Raw genomic sequence first — 24,782 nt, forward strand, 5'->3', positions numbered from 1 at the left:
GAGTTAGTTAGGCGTCCGCCATCTCTGTCAGTCACGCATATTGTTCGGCTGGGCCTTTAGCGTGGTATTTGGTGTTAGGGGAATCCAAGCATCCGCTGGCAATTAAGCTTGGGATTTTTGAGTTTTACTTTGTGAAGCCTTTGTCAAGGTGGAATACGCCCGGAATGGTGGGCTTTGATTGCCAGATATTGTGGGACGACAACCTCAGGGTGATTTTAGGGGGGAAAAAAAAGAAAAGAAAATGACCCTTCTTCTCTCGCAATCCCTTAATAATAATGCACTCAGAGGCACGCATTGAGCTCCCCCGGGTTAACCGTGTGATGATCACTATTCTTTTAATGTTTTACATTAATCTCCGTGTTTTCTATTAGTGCCAGCTACTGCTTATGTCTCTCAATGCCACAATCAGGGTGTTTTTGATATGTTGTATTACCCTAATCGCCAAGAAGTATGCCCCAAACTGATTAATTCTAGAATGATTAAAACATCCTATGCAATTAATTCATTTATTGTTCCTGCAGTTAATTGAATATTTGATGATTTAAAGGCACCCTGATTATCTCCTAAGATATGTGTTTATCACCAGGCAGATGATGCGTGCGTGGTCTCTCTGTGGCCGCATGGGGTGGCAGGCGGTACCGTCATGTGCAGAGAGGGCAGGCACTTGCGAGGGCTCTCAGTCAACTCGCCACCTGCCCGCCGTGAGCCTGCCTTGCCTGGCCCTCAGAGGACAGCATCGGTGCCCCGCGTGAGAGGGTCGTCGGGGGCCAGGCGAGAGAGCACAGGCCCCCCGATGCGGCGCGCAGCCTGCTGTCTGCTCTGGGAGGAGGGGGCGGAGAGGGGGACGCGAAGGATGCTGCGGCTTTGAGTGGCTAACTTGTGCTTTGTGGACTATCTGAATACTCAAGAGTGGATTGAAAGCGAGGAGAAGGTGGCTCGGGAATTGAGCAGTTCTAATCCCGCTGTCACCACTAGTGTTAGTCTCCTTTGCCACCTGTCTGAGTGACTCCTCCAGAAGTACTGAGAGTGGGGTGTGTGTGTGTGTGTGTGTGTGTGTGTGTGTGCGAGAGAGAGAGAGAGAGAGAGAGAGAGAGAGAGAGAGAGAAAGAGAAGTGGGGGAGAGTGGCACTGGGCAAAATTTCGGGGCCAAGCCCCAGCCTCAGTGCAGCTGTCTTCAGTGTGCAGAGTGACCCCGGCGCGCAGCTCTGCAGGGGGCTCAGAGACTGAAGTGGCCTCAGGTGATCCCTGGCCTCCCACTCCCATGTGGAGTGAGGACTACGGCGGGGACCTCGGCGGCTGGGAGCTCCTGTCGGACATGGCTCTGTCCGTGAACCCGGTAGGTACCCCTCTCCCCGACACCTAAGCCCGACCTCCCGTTCCATGTTGTCTGTTCCCCGTGTAAATGTTTGTCTCCCCAATTTGCGTGGGGTCTGGAAGCCGGAAATTATGTTGTCTTCGGTGTCTTCAAACCCTCCCCCTTGGCACCATCCTGAGCACAGTGTGAGCTCAGTCAGGATTTGTTGTCTGAAGAAAGAAATGCGAGAGCTGATGAATAGGCGGTCGGCAGTGAATGCGATCCCATTACCCGTGTCACGACTACCTTACAATGTATGTCCCAGTGGGTCTCTAATTGTTTGTTTTGCCGTCCCATCTAGACGTTTAACTCCGAGAGAAAGAGGCCAAATCTCATAGCTCTTTGTATCACCAACCCCCCACGCCTAACACTATTCTAGGCACAGAGGAAATGCTCGCTGGTGATTTCAAAAGCACGGGCAGGGGGAAAAGCATTTGCCTCTCAGATGTAGTTGCCCGGCGGTGACAACAGCTGTGGGACAGGGCCAGACGAGTCTGCGGGACTAGGGACTCCATGCCAGTGCTGGATTCCACTACTTTCTGAAACACGAAAACAATCGGCGCACTCGCTGTGGATGCATACTTCTTTCACTGCCCTTGTCTGTAGAGTCCTTCCCAATCCTGAGTGCTAGGCACCCCAAGAAGTCATTATTAGATTTGCTGCAAACCCCAGAGTCGACAACTCTTTCTATGTTGACACCACTTCCCCCATAAGGAAACGGATGTTTATAATGCCAGGCGTGGGAATGATATGTACAGTTGGCAAGAGTGAGTCAGGTGTTGCCTTGAAGAGACGAGAAGACTAGACTTTGTAATGAAGCAGTAAGAAGAACAACAGAAACCCTGTGAGATTCGAAAGGAGCGGTGTTATTATTATGGTGATTTTATTTTATTCTACTTTATTGTACAGTTGGGAAAACTGGAACTCAGAGGGGCCCTACCCAAGTGGTAGGGGCCAAAACTCCCACCCAGCTCTTTATAGACCCACAGGCAAGTGTCTGTGCTGCCTGCATATTGCTGATATTTGTTTCTCTGTAGTTTAGAAATTAATCTTATGGGGATTTTTTGGCAGGGGGTTGGGGGGTGGGGGGAAGAGAGCCAAGCCCTCTTTATGAGAGAGGGACATACATGTTGAGCCCAGATGGCACACACTGATATGATGCAACAGTGATAATGAAGATCTAATTCTGCTATAATCATGTTGACCTTTGTCAGAGGTTATTTGTTAGAAGTTCAAGGATTGCCTTGGAAGATACAGTTGCTGGAGCACTGAGCAATGGAATGAGGTCGTATTTGCTGTTAAGATTAATCACTTGAGCTCTGGAATCCTGTAGTATGTTAGACCAGCATCACCCAGTCTGTGTTCTACAAGCACTCATTCTATGGGATGGTGGTCATCGTTGATTGGGAAACAACAATCACGAAAATTAAAAACCCAAGAATTCAATGATCAAGAAAGTTGGGAAAGTGTTGCATTAAACCAGTTAGACAGGTGTCTCAGAGCCTTTAATTTGCATGGTGGATTTGCTCGCGGTGGGGGGATGGATTGCAGCATTTCCCACACTTCTTTGGACACGGACACTTTCATTTTGCACACCTAGTGTCTGTGGGATGGTGTCTGTGGCACTTCCTGCAGTCACGGTGGTCCGTTAACTCTGTGATTCCTCATATCCCCCTTCCTCCTGAGTCTACGAACTCCATGAGGGAGGCAACTGTCTCTCCTCTTACTTTTCATAAGCCTAGAGACACAGTCACTGGCCCTCAAAACTTTGTGTTGCGTGAATGAATGAATGAATGAATGAACTGTCCTGGGCCAACCTACCCGTGGTTCCCTGTTGGAAACCCATATCGAAGGTCCTTTAGAAAGTGTGCCTGGCCCACTTTTTCAGTCTTTCCTTCTACTGTTCTCTCTACCCAGTACTAGAATAGCATTATTCTGAGAAGGGTAACTGAATAATTTGCCCTCCAAACTGGGACTTTAGTAAGGGCGAACGGAGACACTGGCGATAATTCCTCCAGCGTTACAAGTGTAACATCCCAGATGACGGACGGCCCCCTCATTATTGGTGACTCTTTCTCAGCCTGCCTCCCCCGGTAGGGATTTCATGCTCCTTTACTGATGGTTATAGCATGTATTTTTATAAGGTCGAGGGACACTGGAGCCATATATTTTCCATTTTCCCCAAATACGCGTGTGCTCATACTTCAGTCTTTTGGACTAACTAGGGGGCTATCACTTAACTGCCCTTGCAAGAGATCGGGACATATAGCCTCTGTGGCAGTGCCGCCTTTACAGGGCTGACCTTTCACCTTCAAGGCAGTGAATTAAAGCGACCAGATGTTCTCCTCGCCAGAACTGGAGGGAAGTGGAAGGTGACAAATGGTGAAGGTGTGAAAGAGAGAGGGATGTTGGGGGGTGGGTGGTGCTGTAACTCACACGAGTGACGTCATGCCTGGCAGACCTTTCCCCGGGGGGTTGTCCCGTGCCCAAGTCCCCCGTCAGGCACTGCTTTACAGCTGGTGTCTCACTTTGGTGTCGGGCTTCTTGCTTTCACTGATTATGGAGATCGGGAAGATGTCACGCTTGGAAAGACGGCTCATGGGATTCGCTTTGTATGTTTGTGAGATTCTTTCTCTCCGAGTGCCAAGGCAAGCGTGCGGTTTACACGGGAGTTTGAACCTTAGTGTTTTGGAGAAGAATTGTAGGCGTCCGGTTGGACCCCGAAATTAAAAGACAACTTAATCATAGAGGTGTTTCTTATAAGCCTCATCTTTAAAAATATGTAATTATGAATAATATATTAAACTCTGTCAGTGGGTCAGATAGGCCTTAAAGATGGGGAAGCTGAGCCCCTTCTTTGGATAGATGAGCAAAGTAAAGCCTGGATGCACCGGGGGAGGAGAGGCCAGCATCCCACAGAAAATCAGTGACAGAACGAGTCACCCTTTCTACAGTCTTTCTGCACCTTCCACTGTGGTCTGACTGCTTCGTGAAAGTAAAACAAAATTGGCCACTAGCAGATACTTTCTGCTTTGTACTAACTAGGGGAAAAACCCACATCGATAGCTGTATTTGCTTTCTTTACTGTTTTTCCTGCGCTGTAAAATATTGTACAACGAGCTTCTCTGAGAAGAGCTAGATCGTGCTTAAGATTTGTTTGTTTGTTTTTTATTTTATTTTAGGTAAGCCTTCCCAGCGATCCAAGCTGTGTTGAAGAAATCTTACGGGTGAGTTTAAACCTTTATTTCTGTGCCTTTTAATAATGAAGCAATGGATCTGCTTAACTAATTACTTCGCTGTTTCGGGGGGGGGGTGGGTATCCTGATGGAGAAGTCTCATTTTCCACTTTGAAGACCCCTCTGCTCCCATCTCCTGGCTCAGTTCTCCCCTGTCACCTGTCCCCCAGCCCCAGCCAAGCTAGTCTTGTTGTCTCACCAAGCTTCTATTTCATTCTCGTGCCTTTCTGGCTCTTTCTTTTGAGACTCCCCACCTTCTTCAGGAAACTCTCCCTGTTCAGGCAGCCTTCTCTCACTCTGGGCGTTCTGCTCTCTGGGACCTCCAGTCTCAACTTCATTGCCGCTTCCGGCTCCTTTGTGGGTGGAACATGGTTATGGGGCTTCTGACCTACGATGAGGGGGCAAGATGCCGGAGTGGGGAGTGAAGGCAGGTTGTAGGAAATGTTACTAATGGGGGGATGTGGGCATAAGGATGGCATGGAGGCAGCACAAAGTTGCAAAAGGTGGCAGTGACCCCTCCCAAAGTAGATGATTAAACCAGAGGAAACCCCAGAGCCCAGCCCGCAAACTGCGTCTCCTGTCTCTGGCTGTTAGCATCCTAAGAACTGCAGTCGTGACCGTGAGTTCCAGGGCCGGCTCTACTGTTTGTCACTCTGTGATTTGGACAGAGAACTTCATCTTTCTCAGTCTCCGTTCCTCGTCTGTGAAAGAGGATAATAATACCTGCCCTGATTCCTTTATAAGCTGCCAAGTGGTATATAAGTGCTCGTTATTATGATAAATGATGATCCGTGTGGCCATGAGAAAACCACGCAGGCTTTCCGCTGAGGAAAGACAACAATCCGTGTGCCGTTGAAAATTCCGCACGTCCTTTCCTCACTTTCCAAAGTGAGGATGTCGCCCCCAGCTCTCCCTGAGACTCCCCGTGGTAAGTGCCTTCTCAGCAGCCCAGTGGTCCAAGCCAACCCTGTGACGGTACAGCCGAAGGAGTAATAAAGAGGAGAAAGCTGTTGATCATCACGTTCACCGACCACCTGATTTCACCTGTTGTGGATATTTGCGCACTCTTTTCGGCCCAAGAGCATTGTCACTGGCTTATTAAAGACACGAGTCCTGTTACTCCCATCAGAGATGAGACTGCTCTTGAGAAATCGACGCTTGCTCCTTTCATTGGACAGACACGGGTCAGATACGGCAAATCTTTGCCCTCCTTAAAAGAAAGGTAACACAGCAAGCAACCTGTCTTCCTCGAGTCTCTACGGCAGTCGTGCTTTGCCAGCTGAAGTCAGGGGTCTTTTCTGAACTCCCGAAGGAATGTCGGACTCATTTCAACATCGCTGCGTAGTTTGCCGCAGGTGGAATCCCTCCTTAAGAGCAGCCCGGCCCTGGTGCCTGCGTGGCCCACACGGTGCCTGAGCGAGGGGAGCGGGGTGAACGAACACCTGGCAGAGGCTGGAGGAGCCACTTAGAGAGAACAACAGAATGTCGCTTAAACATGGAAAGAAAAGAAGCAGGTTGCCTTAATAAGCTCATAAAAGATAGCACCCTTTGAGAAAGTAACAAAAGTCCTTCTGTTCTTGGGAGAGAATCTAGGGAAACGTCTTTTTTTTTTTTGAAGGGCTCTAGATTGTATAGAATTCGGTTTTTTTTTTCAATGGCACCATTAATGAGTAGGCTTTCCTTTATTGAAGAATGGCATGTTTCATCACCCATGCTTAGAATAAAAATAAGCGTTTTGAAGTTCGTGTCCCAAATTTCATGACTAATTCTTCAATTGGTACAGACCACTCTATGTGGCACAACAGAGTGCTGGCTGGCCATTTTTGTTGTCATAGGTTCGTGTTCCTGTTTGTTTGAGATACTCTGTCCCCTTGCTGTCCATCAGCCTCCTTCTCGGGGGGCACCTTTTTCTCTCTTTCTCTTTCTCTTTCTCTTTCTCTTTCTCTTTCTCTTTCTCTTTCTCTTTCTCTCCTCCTCTCCCCGACACCCTGAGCGCTTTTCAGACAAGCTGAGCCAAGTGCAAAGTCATGTTCTCCCTCACTGAGGTCCAGCCATGTGGACGAAGGGGACACAGGAGTAGGAAGAGCTGTTCCATCACTCTCTAGCTGTGTGGCTTTTCGATCTCTTCATGTAGTAACTGGAGGTGGGGGGGGAATTACTCACCCTCCCACCCCACCACCCACCTGCAGTGAGAGAATCTTTAAAGTGTGCACACGGTTTGCTCTCCCAACTGCCCCAGCTCACTGATGCCCCCTTTTTGCCCTCTGTAGCCCGACAGACTTCTTTTATTAACCAACTAGAACACAGCTGGCCTCTCTCAGGCCCTCCATCCCCAGGCAGTGGAAATACCTTTCCCTAATGCATTTTCTTAGAGCCTCGTTTTCCAAAACGCCGTTTCAAATTCAAACCAGTTGGCTTCCTTTGAAAGTTCCTCTAACCATTTCTCTGATAATGGCCTCGGCTCTCCTTTATACCGATGCCTTCCACTTCTCTTTCTTTGTGCGCCTGGCTCTATGCTGTCCTGTAGGCCACCTCCTCGGGTCTTCCAGGGCTGACTCGACCGGATGGGATGACCTTAGGTTTCCATAGCACATGACTGCCTTTGAAAGCACTTGAACCCCATTATCTTATTTTGATTATAGGAAACGTGGTGCAGGCCCTAATTATTTCGAGAAATTGAGGCCCGGAGAGGTTACAAATGATCTGTAGCAAGGGTGAAGCCGGTGTACGGCAGAAAGCAGAAATAGAACCTGGTCTTTGTTTTGCACTTCACCAAACTGTCAACTGCCCCATCACAGACCTACGGGGAGAATCTCTGGATTAAAAAAACAAACAAACAAAAAAACCCAAAAAAACAAAAAAACTGCCCCAGATGCTGGCTGACTTAGTTCTGGCAACTTTAAGAATATCAGCAAACCAGTGTAGTTGGAGCAGGTCTCAGGAATTCATTCTCTTTCTACCATTGTTGAGATGTTCAAATCGCACTTCAAATAATAAAATAATAACAGTAAAAACCCCCTGCCACTAATACAAAATCATATCAATGTGCCACTTCTAGGCAGAGTACTTGAGCACATTAAGTCATGTAGTTTTCACAACAGTCCTGAGAGATTACATTATTAGTCACATTTTGCAGAACAGGAATGAGTAGAACCTATCCGTTCATTCTGTTCCTATTGACGTACCTGAATCCATTCTGATTTCACGAGCCCCCGGCTCCTTTGTGATTAACGTGGTGATGGCATCGGCCACCGATTCATTTCAGCTTCTGCTCGTTCCGTAAGTTGTGCAAATTCACTTATGCCAAAATAATTTTATGTAGTTTTTCAAACAGACCAGAATTCACCAGCCGACAGCACCTTTCCTCCAACCACCCTCCTCCCGCAAAAAAAAAGCCGTATAAATTCACTTGTCTTTGCTCCTTGACAAGTATATTATTGTGTATTATAAATTTTATAAATCAGAAACGTAAAGGCAACAACCTGTGCCGCACAGCCCGGACCGCGTCCCTGCTTCCGTCAGCATGCCATTTTCTCTTTAGAATCAAGCTACCCTCGAGTCCAAACAGAAATGAAAAAGAACAATAACTCTGGCCCTGATGGTGGTGTTTTGCAGTTACAATTCATCTATCATATGAGGGACTCCTAAGCTGCTCATATGTAATAATACGGGCAGCGGTAGCGGCTTCTTTTCTGGGCTCTGCGGGGTTTGATGGGTCCTAGAGTAATCATTTCTGGAAGAGTTAAGCCGAGGAGAGCAGCATGTACTAAATGCTAGCCAAGGATGGATGTTCAATGATTATTTGTTTTGCAGTAGCGTGATTTATTTGTTCCTTGCGAGAATTTACTTAAAAATATCAACAAACTATCAATTAAGTCCTTTCTTGAGTCAAAAACGCAGATAGAGCGCTTCTCTTAGATTTGACGCTGAACAGATTGTGTTTCCTAGCAAAGTACCTTCAGTAGTGGATAATTTCATAGTCTAACATCTGTAAGGGTAATTCACTGTTTATGACGAATGCTGAATTTGCTAGCTAAGATTTAGGGAACTTGATTTGATAAACTGTATCATCTTACAGATTTCTCCCTGCCATATGGATCAGGTTGGTAAACACCGACACGGGTACCTCTTTGGATTACGGCATGATCTGTGTTTACAGCATTCTAAATTACGGCAATTCCACGTATTAGGCCTGTGTTTAAGTGTACAGTTTCAGCATGGAAAGATCTGACCAAATAATTACAGGATGACCGTGTACAGCACTTGCTAGTTTTTGCTTTGAAAGGGGAAACAAATGAAGAAGCCCATCTTAAGAATGAGAAAGAAATGGACCAGGGAGCAAAATTGGTCAATTATGTCTGAAAGGAAATTTGATTGTATTATCATAACTATGCACCATAATCAAGCACCTTTCAGTAGAATTTCTTTGATAAATTTAACCAATAATTAGGCAATTGATTTTATATCCTGTCAAATTAATGTATAAATAATGTTCAAATTGGCATCATGCACACTACTTTCTGTATAGCTGCCTTAAATACTAATCCTTCCAGAATGTTTCAAAAGGCATCCATCCTATTCTGGTGTGGACTTTTAAAATTATAGTTTCTTGCAATAGTAATGTAGTGTTCCATCCAAGAAAGACAACAATTGCTAAATGTAATTTAGACTATAATTAATGTTAACCTCAACGGAGTCAAATAAATGAACTAACTAATGATCACACCCTCTGCTATTCTGATGACTAGCTCTTACCTAATGACATTGGAAAATATGTAAATTTGTCAGCAGGTGAAAATGCCCTTGACTGGGTAAATTATGTGGAGTATTACCTTTTCTGAAGCTAATTCAAAGCACTAATGGACTTAATGCGTAGCATGCATATGTGAGGTGAGCTCTGTGTGGGAGCAAATTCTCAAACACAAACCAACCCAGAAGAAAGATGCTAAATTTAATTATAACAACTATTACGTGAACAGTGTAGGTAAGCCATCCAGTGGGCTTCCACATGCTGCACTTAGAGCCTGTCAAGCAGTTTAAATATTTTCATGTGGAATCTGGGGGGTTGCAGCTAGTGTATGATGTGAATTTTAAATGATTATACAGACGTCATTGGGAAAATGAGTGTAACGTGAGTAACGAGGTGACTGGCCCAGGGAATCATGGGAACCTGTCAAACGTGGGACATGTCAGGGAAGAGATGATGTCAAATGCCAGTAACTTAGCAACTCAGCATTTAGCTGTCCGGGGAGTGAGGAGCCCCTTTCAAATAACCGAGTCAATATAGGAGTCCCTGTATATGTTAGGTGTGCTATAAAAATCAGTCTGTTTTCTGACAACCTGTTTCTTTTTGTGAATATGGTGATTTATTATTTTCTAGTGAATTGAATGAAAGCAGGTGAGAATTTAAGCCACGTGTAGAATTTACACCTGCTTTCTGTATCTTGGGCGTACACAGAAGGTAATGAAACAGTGTATTGCTTTGCCAAAAAGCAGTCTAGGCTTATCTGAAAGAAGTAATAGCTTCCAACTGTTGTTTGAGAACCAGCCTTATTGTCCCGGCTGCGCTAGTCGGATCAGGCTGGCAAAAAAAAAAAAAAAAAAAAAAAAAGAAGGCCGGGAGGTTAGCCATTGCATTTGCATCTGTGTAGAGGTACAACCAGCGTCTCTGGAAAATACGTTGAGAATGTAGTTTTGTAGCCTCTTCGAATCAATTTGGGGGACACCTTCCAGTTTGGGAGCAAAAGAATAGAGCAAGGCTTGCACCTCCTCCTGTTAAGCACCAACGGCACTGTGGACAATGAGAAAAAGAAATGTACACTCCATAACAAGACCTACATAAGCCTAAGTCACAACTTATTTTGTGAAGGTAAAACAGGGAAGAATCCAAAGGATGGTTCCCATGGTCATGAACCTGGAGCATGGCTGATGAAGCACCGCCTTTTAGGATAAATAGCACACCATCAAAAGCAAAACCAATGTGGGAATGATGGGGATGGGTGTGAAGGCTTGTAACGGAAGCTCCTGTGGACCAAGTCTGGAACATACCTATCTTGAAAAGTGGGAAAGGCAGGCTTGAATGAGAAGTTACATAACCAGTGCACGTTGGTGGGAAGCACTTGGTTGCTGAAGCAAGGCAGAGGAGTGAGATGCTGCTTTGTGAGCAGCCTGTAGGCCTGATGTCTCTCGATAAGACAGAAGTAAAGGCCAAAGCACCTGATCACACACACTGGGACTGAGAGGAGAATCCCTGCTAGTCTGGGATTGAGCCACAGGCCTCATTGCCCCCAAAACATCCTGCAAACAACTGGTCCAAGAACTCTTCTCACCAAAAAAAATTAGTAATAATAAAAAAAAAGGAACCACCATATGCAAAAATACCAAAAAAAAAAAAAAAAAAAAGAAGAAGAAGAAGAAGAGAAAAATGAACAAAATAACGTTGCTAGGGAACAAATTAAAACTATGACCAACACAGTGGCGTGAATTGTTAAAAAATGAAGCAATTTTATCTAAAAGAAAAAAAAAACAAAAGAGTCCAAGCAGTGACACAAGAGCTTAAAGATGCTGTTTTAAAAGTAGATAAATCAAGAGCTGCAAAGGAATGAATTCTAGACAGAAAATTATTAGAATTAGCACATTTAAGTTCTGGGGTTTTTTTCTGAAATAAAGGAGTAACAGCGATAGATGATTAGTTAGTTAACTTCACCAAGAAAAAGGAAAAAAAAAACCCACAAATATGTAAAGGAAGGAAAAATAAAGAGTGATAACTTTTCAGATACAGAGAAAATTAAAATAATTGTTAGTGGCAATTTACTAACCTCTGTGAAAGTAAATATAAGCATCTAGATGAGATGGACAATTTTTCTACTGAAATATAATTGACTGAAACTGTGTCCAGAAGAGAGAGAATCTAAATAGTATTATCACCATCAATGAAATGAAGATGAGTCTCACTCATTAATAAAATCATCAGTCCCAGACAAGGTTTCACAGGCAAATTAAACCAAACCACGAAGGAACAATATAACTCAATGGTTTCAGAACATAGAACAGAAAGAAAATATTGCCAAGTATTTTTTCAAAATTTTTAATGTTTTTATTTATTTTTGAGACAGAGAGAGAGACAGAGCATGAGCAGGGGAGGGGAAGAGAGAGAGGGAGACACAGAATCCGAAGCGGGCTCCAGGCTCGGAGCTGTGGGCACAGAGCCCGACGCGGGGCTCGAACTCAAGGAGTGTGAGATCATGACCTGAGCTGAAGTCGGACGCTTAACCGACTGAGCCACCCAGGTGCCCCTGCAAAGTATTTTTTTTTTTTAGAAAAGCCAAGCTAGCACATAATATTGATGCCAAAATCTGACAAAAACAGCATACAGGAAAGAAAATTACAGAATAACATCACTTGTGAATATTGATGCAGATTTCCTCAATGAAATATGAATGGAATCAGACGGAACTTTAAAGGATGTGCACCACGACCAGGTAGCTTTTTTTCCAGGAAAGTAAAGCTGGTTCAATATTAAGAAATCCATGAATACAATGCTAAACAATACTTGACAAAACACTTACACTGGATAAAATAGAAATAGGTGGAAACATCCTTAATGTGATAAAAATATAACCATCTCAACCCAAAAGCTAGTGTAACGTTTCACATAGAAGCTCTAAAAGCATTCTCATTGTAGTTGAGAAAAAAGACTAAACGTTCTTTATCACCATTATTATTTAATATTGTCCTGGAGGTTAGCCAAGGCAATTAAACAAGCTAAAGAAATAAGAGGCATTAAAATAGGAGGGAATGTGTAGCATGACTATTATTTTTAGATTATATATATATTGTTTTCCTGAAACCCCCGAAAGAATTAACCAAAAGCACTATTACAGACAATGTAACAATTCAGCAATATTTCAGTGTGCAAAATAAATATATAGAAACAGTCTTTACATGTAAGCAACCAACTGTAAGATATAATGGGCCAACAGACTCCATTTATATCTTGTGAATTCATTTAACAAGAAATGTGCCAGAAGCTATACGAATACACTAAGTCACTATGAGAGACACCAAAGAACATTTAAAGAAATGGAAAGGCATATTCTTCTTGGGTTCGAAGATGATATCACAAACATTTCTATTCTCCTCAAGTTAATCTTGGCTTCTGACCCCACACCACACAACAATATGGTTTCCGGATGCATTAAAGGTTAAAAACAAAACCAGAAAATGCTTGAAGTAAATGTGGGAGAATTTGATAATTTTTTATTTCCAGCCCAGGTCTCCTGATGAGCCAGCCTGTGCTGGTTGGAGGTAGTCAAGGGAACACTGAGAGGTTTGAGGAGATTGGAGAAGGTTTGAAATGGTCACGGAAAGGGAGAGAGGGGGCTACCCAAGGGATGCTATTAGTAAGATTATGAGATAGTGTCAAGGTTCCAATCTGTAGATTGTGTAAATTTCTCCAGCAGTGCTTACTTAGCTCGTTACCCAGAGACCACTGACCGATGGGTCAAGGGCAGTCTGGAGGCCCCAGAGAGGTGAAATAAATTGTCCCAAAGCACATAATCGTACAGCCACCAAGAGGATGAAACAGGATTGGAACTCAGGTTGACCTGGATTGAATGTAGACACTAATAACAACGTCAAATGCTCGCACAGCAGTTGTTTGTACCTAGCCCTTTTCTAAGGATTTTACATATAGTTAGTCATGTAATCACCCTGCTGATGCCAGGAAGCAAGTGCTGTTAGCATCCCCACCAATACAGATAATGAAATGGAAGAACTTTGAGCTTGAGTGACTTTCCAAGTTCAACAGTTAGCCAGTGGCAGAAGCAAGATCTCAACCCAGGCAGCCTGGCTTCAGAGTCCATGCTGTTAACCATTATGCATTCTGTCTTTCACCATGAGGATACAGGGCTGAAGAAAGAGGTTTTAAGTTATCTCTACAGGCCTCAGCTCCTAACCCAGCTGAGAGTGATGAGGCTAGGCGAGATTGCTAATAATACCATGTGCCAGAATCAAGAAATCAAGCCTACCGGATGGACCAGATCCAAGAAAATGAAGTTCCATGGTGGCATAGCAATATGGTAATGCACTCGAGTCCACCAATGTTTAGATAAGAAAAAGTTTAGCGGTAACATGTATTACTGCTCAAAAATGGTCCTGTGCAAGTCTCTAGAGCAGGGTTTGGCAAACTTTTCCTGTGAAGGGTGAGATTGTAAGTATATTTGGCTTTTTAGGCCTTTTGGTCTCTGTCTCAATGGCTCAACTCTGTTGTTCTAGCATGAAAACGTCCATAGACAGTGTGTAAAAATAATGCTTGTGACTGTGTTCTCATAAAACTTTATTTACAAAAACAGGCAGTTGGGCCAGAGTTAGCCTGTGAGAGCTAATTTGCCAAACCCTGATCTAGAACTCCTAGAACTAAGAAAGGGCTAGATCTGCTCTGCTCAGTTCTACTTAGACCACACTTGGCATGTGGTATGGATTTCTGGCCAGCACATTTTTTTGAAAAATTACATTCAGTAAAATTTACCTTGTTTTTTTGTTGCATTCCTATGAATTTTAATGAATGTATAGATTCCTGTAACCACCACCTTTAATGGAATACAAAACAATTCCAATTTTCCAAAGAATTCCTTTATATTCCCCTTCTGCAGTGGCTCTCCTCCCTACCCTCACCCCCTAGCAACCACTGATCTGTTGTCTGTCCCTACATCGTGTTGCCTTTCCCAGAACACCATATATAAACAGAATCATATAGTATGTAATCTTGCCATAGTGATTCTCTCGCTCAGCATATGCCTTTGAGATTCATTCAGGTTGTTGTGTTTAGAAATCATTCATTCCTTTCTATTCCTGAGTAAGATTCCGTTACATGGATCCTTCACAATTTGTTTATCCATTCATCCATTAAAGAACATTTGGGTCGTTTCTAGCTCTTTGGTGATTATAAATAATGTTGCTGTTAATAATCATGTACAGATTTTTGTGTGATCGTATGTCTTTATTTGTCTTGGATAGGTACCTAGGAGTTGGGTTGCTGTGGGTCAAGTGTATGTTTAACTTTAAAAAGGGCTGAATTGTTTTCCAGAGTGGTGTACTATTTTGCATTCACACCAGCAATTTTTTTATTTAAGCCTTTTTAATAAGTATGTAATGGTATGGGTGCCTGGGTGGCTCAGTCGGTTAAGTGTCTGACTTCGGCTCAGGTCATGATCTTGCAGTCCGTGAGGTCAAGCCCCACGGCTGGCTCTGTGCTGACAGTTCATATCCTGGAACCTGCTTTGGATTCTGTGTCTCCCTCTCTGCTCCTTCTCCACTCGTGCTCTGTCTCTCTGTCTCTGTCTCTCTCTCTCTCAAAAATAAATTATAAAAAAACATTAAAAAATGAAAAAAATAAGTATGTAGTGGTATATCATTGTGGTTTTAAACTGCATTTCCCAAATGACTGATGATGTTGAGCATCTTTTCATGTGCTTATTTTCATTTTTCTCTGTCTTCTTTGATGAATTGTCCACTCAAATCTGTTGCCCATTTTAAAAATCAGATTGTTACCTTATTGTTGAATTTTCAAGGTTCTGTATATGCATTGGATATAAGTTTTTGGTCAGATATGTGCTTTACAAATATTTTCTTCCAGACCGTGGGTTGCCTTTTCATTTCCTTGATGGTGTCCTTCTAAGAGCAAAAGTTCTTAATTTGCTAACATCCAATATATCAGTTTTTTTTCTCTTAGGGATTATGATTTTGGTGTTGAGTCTAAGAACTTGTTGACTAACCCAGGATCATCCACATTTTCTCCCGTGTTTTGTTCTAAGAATTTTAGAGTTTTATGCTTTATATTTAGGTCTTTGATCTTCTTTGAATTAATTTTGGTATGTGTTGTGAGGTGTAGGTTGAAGCTTATGGCTCATTGTGCTCTAGCACCATTTGTTGAAAAGACTATCTTTCTCTATTGGATTGACTTCGCGTTTTTGTAAAAAGTAGATTGACCTTATTTATGTGGTTCTATTTCTGTATTCTTTAGTCTTTTCCATTGGTCCATGTCTCTGGCCTTTACCCCAAACCATAATGTCTTGATTACTGTAGCTTTATAGCAAGTCTTAAAATTAGGATAATGAGAATGTTCCAACTTCATCCTTTTTCTAAAATGATTTCTCTATTCTAGTTTCCTTTTCTTTCCACATGAATTTACAGAGAATCCTGCTTGAATGCTAGTTAGGGTGCGTTGTATCTATATAGTTGAATTTACCTTGGGGCATCTTTTCAGTCACGAACACGGTGTTCCTCTACATTTATTAAGCTTGGCCACCCCATTTTTAGAGGGACGTTGATAATCTGTCATTCCATTTTGGGAAACCACGCTACGGGGGAAATCCAAACCCCTAGAAAAACTACATGAACAAAGCCATTCACTACAACATTATTTCCAATAACAAAGAATGCTGCTCTGTGTCCAACCGTAGATGGATAGTTAAACAAATTCTGATTTCTACACTCAGAAAAATAACCAGTCATTAAAAAAGATGGCTTTGAGGATGATGTAGTGATATGGGGGGAAAAAATCAAAACCTTACAAAATACTGTTAAGCGAAATAACTAGACTGTAACATTTTATGTACTTACTTTTTATAGCTATGTAAAGATATGAATAAAAAGAAACTAAAGGAAAATACGCTGAAATAATAAGTTTATTTTGTTAGAGTGACAGGATTATGGGTGAGGGTTTTTTTTTTTCCTTTTCTAACTTCTGTCAATTTCTAAAATTTATGTGTGTTCCATAACAAATCTTAAGAGGTACGCTGCTGAACTGAAATGCATTTAGCAAAGGGTAGGCAGAATAGTGAGTGCATTCAGAATCAGAATGGCCGAAGAGCCAGGCTAACCGAAAGAAGATTGAACTAGAAGAGGAAGCAGGCCACAGCTGCTGAGGGACTTCCAGTGTGGGAGTGGGGCTCAAGGGTGGATTTAGGCGAGGAGGCCTCATATGGTGGAACCCAACCCCTGAGGGGCAGTTGTATCTGAGCAGTAAAAGGAAGAACGTTCTAGGGAGACATCATGGTTAAGGCAGTAGAGCTTGGCTCTTCTCACCTGCGGAGCATTCTTGGGTAACTTAGCCATTCTGGATCTCATTTACAAAACTGGGATAATACTGTGTAATTTTCAGGATTAGTGGGAGGATTGCACGGGCCGGGGTGTGCTAAGGCCCTAGAACCGTGCTTGGGACACTGGGTAAATGTTAGGTCCTTCTTCTCTCCCCTGTCCTAATTGGTGGATTTGTCTGAGGATGAAAGGAAGTGAGGGTTCTGTTACCAGAGTTATTCAAGCAGAGGTACAGTGTTTCCCCAGCACCTAGAGGAGAAACTCCCATATCCTTATCTTGGCAGTCATGGCCCTTCCTGCAGGTCATCGCTCGTGCCTACCTTGCCTGTCGCCACTTTTCCTCCATTCTCCACAGACGTCCTTTCCCCTAGGATCGCTCTTCTCTGAAGCCCTAACTGTCCAAATGAAATGAATCTCTCTCTCCTTCCTCTGGGTCCCCTCACCACCTTGGCTGCATCTGCACTTGTCACTTGTGCCTCTCGTGGCATAACGTGAGGCTCCTTAGATCAGAGGCTGTGTCCCGTTGGCCTAGCCCAGAAGCCCCTCCACTCCCACATGTTCATGAAGGTGACGAGTGTGGGTGGATAATAAAGTGCATAGAGGTAGGTGTTTGTCGTGTGACTTCAGTTTGTAGAGGAACGGCTAAAGAAAATGGTCTCACAGTATCATGCCCACCCTTGGTAAAGTAATAATATGTTTTCCGTGAAGTTAATAAGCAGATAATAGTGTTTGGTAAGTAGAATAGTTATATGAATATTAGGCATTGTAATGACTGCATTTCTTATTTCTTCAAATAATGTATTTAGCATTACTTTTTGTGCTAGGTTTTTCCATTGCCAAGTATTACTTAATACCTTTGCTCTAACCCATTTTTAATATTGCTCCTCAAAGTCCAATAAGGTTGGCATTACCGCTTTAAGCAAGGCATCGATGAAAAGCAAAGGTGGAGGCCCCATATGCTACTATAATCGGAGAGAGCTGATCCGAATCTCTTAAATAATGTTAAAGGGGCTGATTGGTACCATTCACTGTGTTTATTATCATCGTGGTCACAAGAAAGATGCCTCCGTGACATGTGTCTTTTTTCCTCCAGAGGGAGTTTTCTAGACTTTGTTTTATGGCTGAAAACCAGTATGTTGCTTCCATTAGACACTCAGCCTCACAGCAAAGATTGTGTCAAAATGGCGCACTTCCCCCAAATCTTCCATTCCTGGGATGATCATGCTAACACAAGCCAACTCATCCAGCTCTCCCCCGGCAACACGCTTATTAGAATTTGCCAGATCACAAAATACAGATCAAAGGCGCATCTAAAGCTATGGCAGATAAAAGCATCCCGGCTACCTGGGCCTCTGGTAGTTTTCTCTTCAGTCCCTTCCAGCTTCTTGGAACCTGTTAAGGGCTGGAGAAAACCCGAGGAGCTTGTCCGCCCTCAAATCTTGCAGCCTCTTTCCTGTTCTTTAGCCCAAGAGCTGCTAGCACAGCCTCACACACCTAGCACTTTTGATACCAAAGTCAATGGTGGTCCGTGTCACTTAGCAAAGACCACAGAGCCCCTTGACTAGTCTCTGAACCATTATGGGCTTTGGGTTTTCCACCTGTAAAATCAAAGCGTTGACGATTTTGCTCTGCCCAGTACAGTAACAGTAGCCACATGTGGCTGGTTACTGAGGTTTAAATTAGTTAAATTATAATAGAAGTTCACATCCTCAGTCCGTTAGGTGCATGAGGGTACATGAGACCCTCGAAGGGCCCTTTCCAGAAAAATGATACTATAAAAACCCTGCACCTGATTTGTATTCACCCTTCCCTCTCTTTCACTCCCTCTTTCCTGCCCTCTTCAGCTTTTTCAGAAGAGCCATTACTTCGTACAGGAGGTGGCTCCCTACACCTTGATCTAATACAATTCCAGGGACCCTAGATCCAGATGATTAACCTTAAAGTGGCCTAAGTCCTGTGAAAAGACATTCGTTGGATTCTGTGTTAGTGACAAGGCTTACTTTCTTGTCTATGCCATCCAGGCTGTGTGATGCGCACATGACAATGAATTGGGAAACTAGCATGAGCGAAGGCAGTGGTTTCAAAACACTTATAAAGTAGCTCCTAAAACCACTGAGATATGGTTGGCCTGCAGAAAGGGGACAACGTCTGGTTCCTGCTGTGTGTTCGACGATGTTCCCGTTGAGAGAGACCATCCTGACGGAGCACAGTGGTGGCCAAAGCCCAGAGTGCAAAGCCACCACCTGGACAGAGGTCCTTCACCCGCCATGTGCTGGCTGTGTGACTTTGTGCCAGAGGTTGTTCTTGTGTGAGATGCGGCTTATCTGTGAAATGAGAATAATGGGAATGATTTCCCTGGATCCGTGAGCGGATGAGACACGGTGACATAAATGAAACATTGAAATATCCAGGGAATTCTCACCACTAAATCCTTGCAAACTTCTATTGGATTTAATGGTGACTCTTATTTTTTTTTTTTTAACGTTTATTCATTTTTGAGAGAGAGAGAGACAGAGCGCAAGCGTGGGTGGGTCAGAGAGAGAGGGAAACAGGCTCCAGGCTCCGAGCTGTCAGCACAGAGCCCAACGCGGGGCTTGAACTCACAAACTGCAAGATCATGACCTGACCCGAAGTCGGACGCTTAACGCGACCGAGCCACCCAGGCACCCCTGGCTGAATTGTCATTCAGCAATTCCAAGTATTCTCAAAGTGTGACTTTGAAGTCTGTGTTTCAACCCCTCACAGACTCTAGTCTGGTTTAGCTGAGGAGTTTAAATTGCCCCTGCGATGGCTTTCCTAATTATTAAATATATGAGCTCCTTTCACATCTTTAATACAGGACATTTTTTTTCTTTTTCGTTTTTGACCACTGCATGGTTCATAAGGCACTTTGCAGCTTTTCAAATTGTTACATGTGTTTAATTAGCCTAGAGACCCTGCCACGTTGATTTCTGTCAGCTGCATAACAGTCTCTGTGGGTAGCTTGCAAATCCCTGTCCGGGATTGTTTTTAATGATTTTGCACATTTCTTTTCTTTTTGAAAGCAAATGAAGGGCAGACTAGATGAGCAGGAGTCAGTGGCGGGATGGCTGTGGCGGGAGGAGGGGGGTGTTTGGGTGCTGTTGTGCTGGGGAGAAGCACGTGACTGGAGCCCAGTAGAAAATCACTGGTTGACGACTGGCGTTCGGACAGGAGTTGATTACACACCACGATCTGAAGCCCAGGCCTGAGACAGGCAGGGTTGTGAGGGAGCGTCCTTCATGTGCATTTATTTACCACAAGCTCAATGTAACATTTGCTCACTAGAACCTTTCCAGCAAAGGGTTTGACATTATTCTCTTTGGATCTTCTCTATGGTACTTGCCAAAATTTATAGCAATGTATTGATCTGGTTACCCCAAGAGATGGTATAGGCTGAAACAGACAGAGTTAAAGAGGATTTAGAGACATCCATGGGCAGTGGACTCTTACAAGATCATTGAACAAAGCTTGGCGGGGCTGGGGGGAGTTGGATGGGGTCCCTTTCTCATGGTGTGCCTCAAAGATGTCAACGGGAAACTCTTAATAAAAAGACACTTTGATAATAGACTGTAACTGTGATTGCCACCTTTTTATTTAAAAAAAAAAAAAAAAAACACCACCAAAACATGACTAGGTGATGAAATGCAAGAATCAGGTTGGATTTCTGTGTAGCAAATACTTAGTATATAGTATCTCTGTGTTCTGATTTCCAAAGAGGTATCACATGTCAGTAGCTACTTCTAGCTTACGCTGTGTGGCAAGTAGCTGTTTTCACCAAGGCAGAGAAGGACCAGCCTTCCTGATTTTCACCCAGGACTGAAGCTTTATAGCATGCCTCTGGGGCAAGGTTTTATGTCCACACTGCCTGGCCCCTCGAGTGTTCATACTGAGTTTAGAATGTTCTCTTTCTCCATTAGCCAGACATCCCTTTAGAAAAAGATACGGCTCTCACTTGTGCTGCTTCTTTGCCACTCTTAATATGGAATAAAGAAGCTATTTACTTCCCATTATTTGAAGTAATTGCAGAAAGAAACTAATCTGGAGAGAGGAGTGACTGTCCAGGCAGTGAAGAAGACACAGCCTGTTAGGGGCTTGGAATATTCTGAGGGGGCTTTCTGAATCAATTTCACTGAGGCGTGGTTTTGATGTTGTTAAATTCAGGCTACTGCGGAGTTTGATGCCTCTGTTGGCTTATTTTTATTTTTATTGGGGAGAGTGTGTTGATGGGGGAGGAGGGCCTGGTGTACCATAGCTAGACCAACACCTTATGATCAATTTGTTAGTTAATTTCATGTGAATGGGGCAAATCAGTTCTCTTTCATCCCCCCTGGCGCTGTGATTCTGTGAGTCTAAGATGGAAATAGCTGTTTCAGAGGAAAGACAATTCCATGCAAATCATATTGGCTGGAGTTTCAACTGTATTAGTGGCCTGATGCCTTATTTTTCCTGAGCTCAGAAATAATGAGAGAGCAAAGCTACGGCCAAGTTGTTCACTGGAGGGCTCTTTCCATGAAAATAGATATTACTTCTTTTTTTTCCTCAGCAATTGAGCCTTTGTTCCTTCTAAAAGCAGTTGTCATGAACTTCTCATTACCATTTTTCTTAATGTGATAAGTGTAAACTACAAGAAAGCTATCATGTTTGAAAAGCTATGGCAGCCTTTAGAAAGGAACACTGACGCCTGGCATAAGTCTTTAAAAAGGCTTAGACTGGGGATTGCAACAAATGTATCCTCTTGCCTCCCTGTGCCTGGACTTGTCTTTTACTTACAGCAGAATCCGTGTTGCTACATCTGCAATCTCTGTCTGTCCCGCAATGTGAGATCAGCAAATGTCTTGGGTGATTTCTGGAACGTGGTAGCAAGTCGATAGCAAAACTGTTTCTTTTCTTTTCTTTTTTTTTTTTTAATTCAACTCTGACAGGTTTATTTTAGCTCTACTTTTGAATGATAACTAATAATTGTTATCTTATACCCATTCCAATTATGAATACTCTGGTCACCTAGAGCCAGCCGCAACCCTGTACCTGGACCTGCTCCAGCTACCGGGCTCTTACGTACGTTGCAGAGAGCAAAACCATAATAATGTTTTTTGGATGAATGAAATTAAATGTAGATCATTAAAGATGGTGTTGGGGGAGCAGCCAATGAAAGTATATAAATTTTGTCAAATTGGTTTAGCTGACCTGGAGGTAAAGGAGCATATTAGAGCTTAGCCATAAAGAATTCTTTCATTAGGCTCTCCCAGGTGGCTCGCTCAGTTGGGCGTCCAACTTCAGCTCAGGTCATGATCTTGCAGTTTGTGAGTTCGAGCCCTGCGTCAGGCTCTGTGCTGACAGCTCGGAGCCTGACCCTATTTCCAATTCTGTGTCTCCCTCTCTCTCTGCCCCTCCTCTGCTCACACTCTGTCTTTGTCAAAAATAAAGAAACATTAAAAAGAATTTAAAAGCAGAATTCTTTCATGTTATGATGATAGCATGTGTCATGCTATCCGGTGAAGTTGCTTGGGAAAAAAATGGCTATAATATTACATTATAGTTTAATTTTTTTAAGGTTTACTTATTTTTGAGAGGGGGTGTGTGTGTGTGTGTGAGAGAGAGAGAGAGAGAGAGAGAGAGAGAGAGACAGGGTGGGAGCAGGGGAGGGGCAGAGAGAGAGGGAGACACAGAATCTGAAGCAGGCTCCAGGCTCTGAGCTGTCAGCACAGAGCCCGATGTGGGGCTCGAACTCACAAGCCATGAGATCATGATCTGAGCCAAAGTTGGACGCTTCACCGACTGAGCCGCCCAGGCGCCCCTGTATTACATTTTAAATGATGGTCATTTGGATGTAGTTGATGGCAAGATAATTTGAAACACAAGAATTAGAAACTGGACATCGAACTTTAAAAATCACTTTTGAAAAAGAGTAACAGTGTCAAAATTAGCTTATGGCTGAAGGAAACAAGTTCCTGGCTTAGAAAGGTTGAGTGGCGCCCAATGTGTCACCATGGTGGTCTGCCCACCTGTTGCTAGAGGTTTCTCTGTGGACTGTGTGCGTAGAGTGGCTGAAGTGTAACTGCACATGGCCGTACACATCCCCGTTACACTGAGTGAACGAAATGCAACTCCTCGCATCGGCCATGGCAAGAAGATGGATCGATTGTCTGAACGAACACATGGTGTGGCCACGGGGTCACTGATCACCACGCTCCCCAACTGTAAATTAGAATTAGGCCCTTTAAAATGTTTTTTAATGTTTATTTATGAGACAGAGAGAGACAGAGCACAAGGAGGGGCAGAGAGAGAGGGAGACACAGAATCCGAAGCAGGCTCCAGGCTCCAAGCTGTCAGCACAGAGCCCGATGACGGTCTCAAACTCAAAACCTCGAGATCGTGACCTGAGCTGAAGTCGGTCGCTTAACCGACTGAGCCACTCAGGTGCCCCTGGAATTAGGTCCTTTTAAAATAGAACCCTGGTTGGGGGGGGAGGGAGGGGCGGGCAGGATGAAGGCAGCAGTCTAAGGTGCACCTTGTGCATGTATAGTCCTGGGGCCGATGGAGAAAATTTCCAGATTCCCTGAAACAACTGCCGGCCCTAAAGAGCTTTAAATAAAGCAGTCAGTTATTTATTTGAAGACAAAAATACTGTCAGGATTTTTTATAACATGTCAATGAAATCATAACTTAGTGTTAGAAACTTTTAAAACAATTAGCCTTTTCCTTACTTTTTTTTTTTTCCTGGTGGATTGCATGATGTGTTGGCCTATTGTTGGGAGGTGATGTTTCGTATGACAGTTGAATTTATGCTTCTTCCCTACCGGCACTTGCATAGAAATCAGAGATGCAGTCTCAGGAGACTGTCTTAAGACCATTCCAAAGAGAAGAGTATCCATTCAGTTTCATGGAACAGCATTTTGACCACTTGAGAGGCTTGGCAGGAGCATCAGCGATCAAGCCCAGAAAAGCCCACCGTTGTTGGACTTTCCAAGAGCTGAGCAAACAGACGAATTGGGCTGTTAGCTGTCTCACCGCGAGCCAGAAGGCCCTCCACAGCCCTCCTTCCCCACCGTCCCTGGGACAGTGATGGACTTCCTTAGCCAGTGTGCTCAGCCGTGTTTGCATGTCACATAAAACAACAACAATAACAGCAAAGCCTGCTCTTTCAGATTCAGTTTTGCGTCATAAATATCCTCGGCTGTACCGAGATGAAGAATACGATCAAAGGTTCACGGAAGGCGGTGCGGTTGATCCTTAACCTCCCTCCCCTGCCTCTCTAGGAATCCCTTTTCTAGTACCCTGGGCACAGGCCCCCTTGCCTTTAGAGATGCGCCCCCATTGCCTTCTAAAGCAGTAGGCTCCATGGTTGAAAAGGCCACATGAATGGAAAATCTTGTATAGTTTGAACTAACATTGGTTCCCCGGTAACTTCTCCCTACAGGACATAGTCCTAACCTCTTGGTCCACAAAGCAGGTTGCAAATCTCTCCCATATGAGAGCCCTTAGGCTCTCTCATATTTGAATGCACTTCTCAGAACTTCCCTCTTCTATAGACTAAATGTTCTCTTTAAAAACGTTTCTTTTTAATGTTTGTTTATTTTTGAGAGAGAGACAGAGCGTGAGAGGCAGAGGGACAGAGAGAGAAGGAGTCACAGAATCCGAAGCAGGCTCCAGGGTCTGAGCTGTCAGCACAGAGCCCAACTCGGGGCTCGAACTCAGGAGCGTAAGATCATGACCTGAGCTGAAGTCGGATGCTTAACCGACTGAGCCACCCAGGCGCCCCCTAGATGTTCTCTCTTAAAGTGCATTTATACCTGTAATGAGCTTTCCAAGCTCTTACAGTTCTAGCAGTCATCCCTGTTAAGAGAGCGCAGTATTCCCAGGCTCCTGCTGAAATGAGCCATCCAGGATGGCGGTCTGTTTCAGATGTGGCCTGTCCCATACAGCGTACTATTGTGTGCAATCAACGATCGTCTTCTGCACTGGAGGCAGCATACTTACCTTAATATCACCTGTGTCGGCATTGGTTCTTTTGGCTGCCGAATCCCCTCAAGTTTGCTTCGGGTCAACTAAAATCCTTGCATTTTCATCCCATG

The 24,782-nt window shown here is 43.8% G+C and overlaps 1 protein-coding gene across 11 annotated transcripts in view; it reads left to right on the forward strand.

Annotated features, from left to right (window-relative positions):
• Nucleotides 1-24,782, forward strand: part of AFF2 (AF4/FMR2 family member 2) — a 455,939-nt gene that overhangs the window by 282,259 nt on the left and 148,898 nt on the right. For all 11 annotated transcript variants that reach the window (XM_023249262.2, XM_023249264.2, XM_023249266.2 and 8 more), the window contains one exon: nt 4,537-4,581. In XM_023249262.2, the coding sequence (XP_023105030.2) occupies nt 4,537-4,581 (45 nt within the window). The remainder of the gene's footprint in view (nt 1-4,536; nt 4,582-24,782) is intronic.

The sequence above is a fragment of the Felis catus genome, chromosome X (genome assembly GCF_018350175.1).
Source record: "Felis catus isolate Fca126 chromosome X, F.catus_Fca126_mat1.0, whole genome shotgun sequence".
NCBI lineage: Eukaryota > Metazoa > Chordata > Mammalia > Carnivora > Felidae > Felis > Felis catus.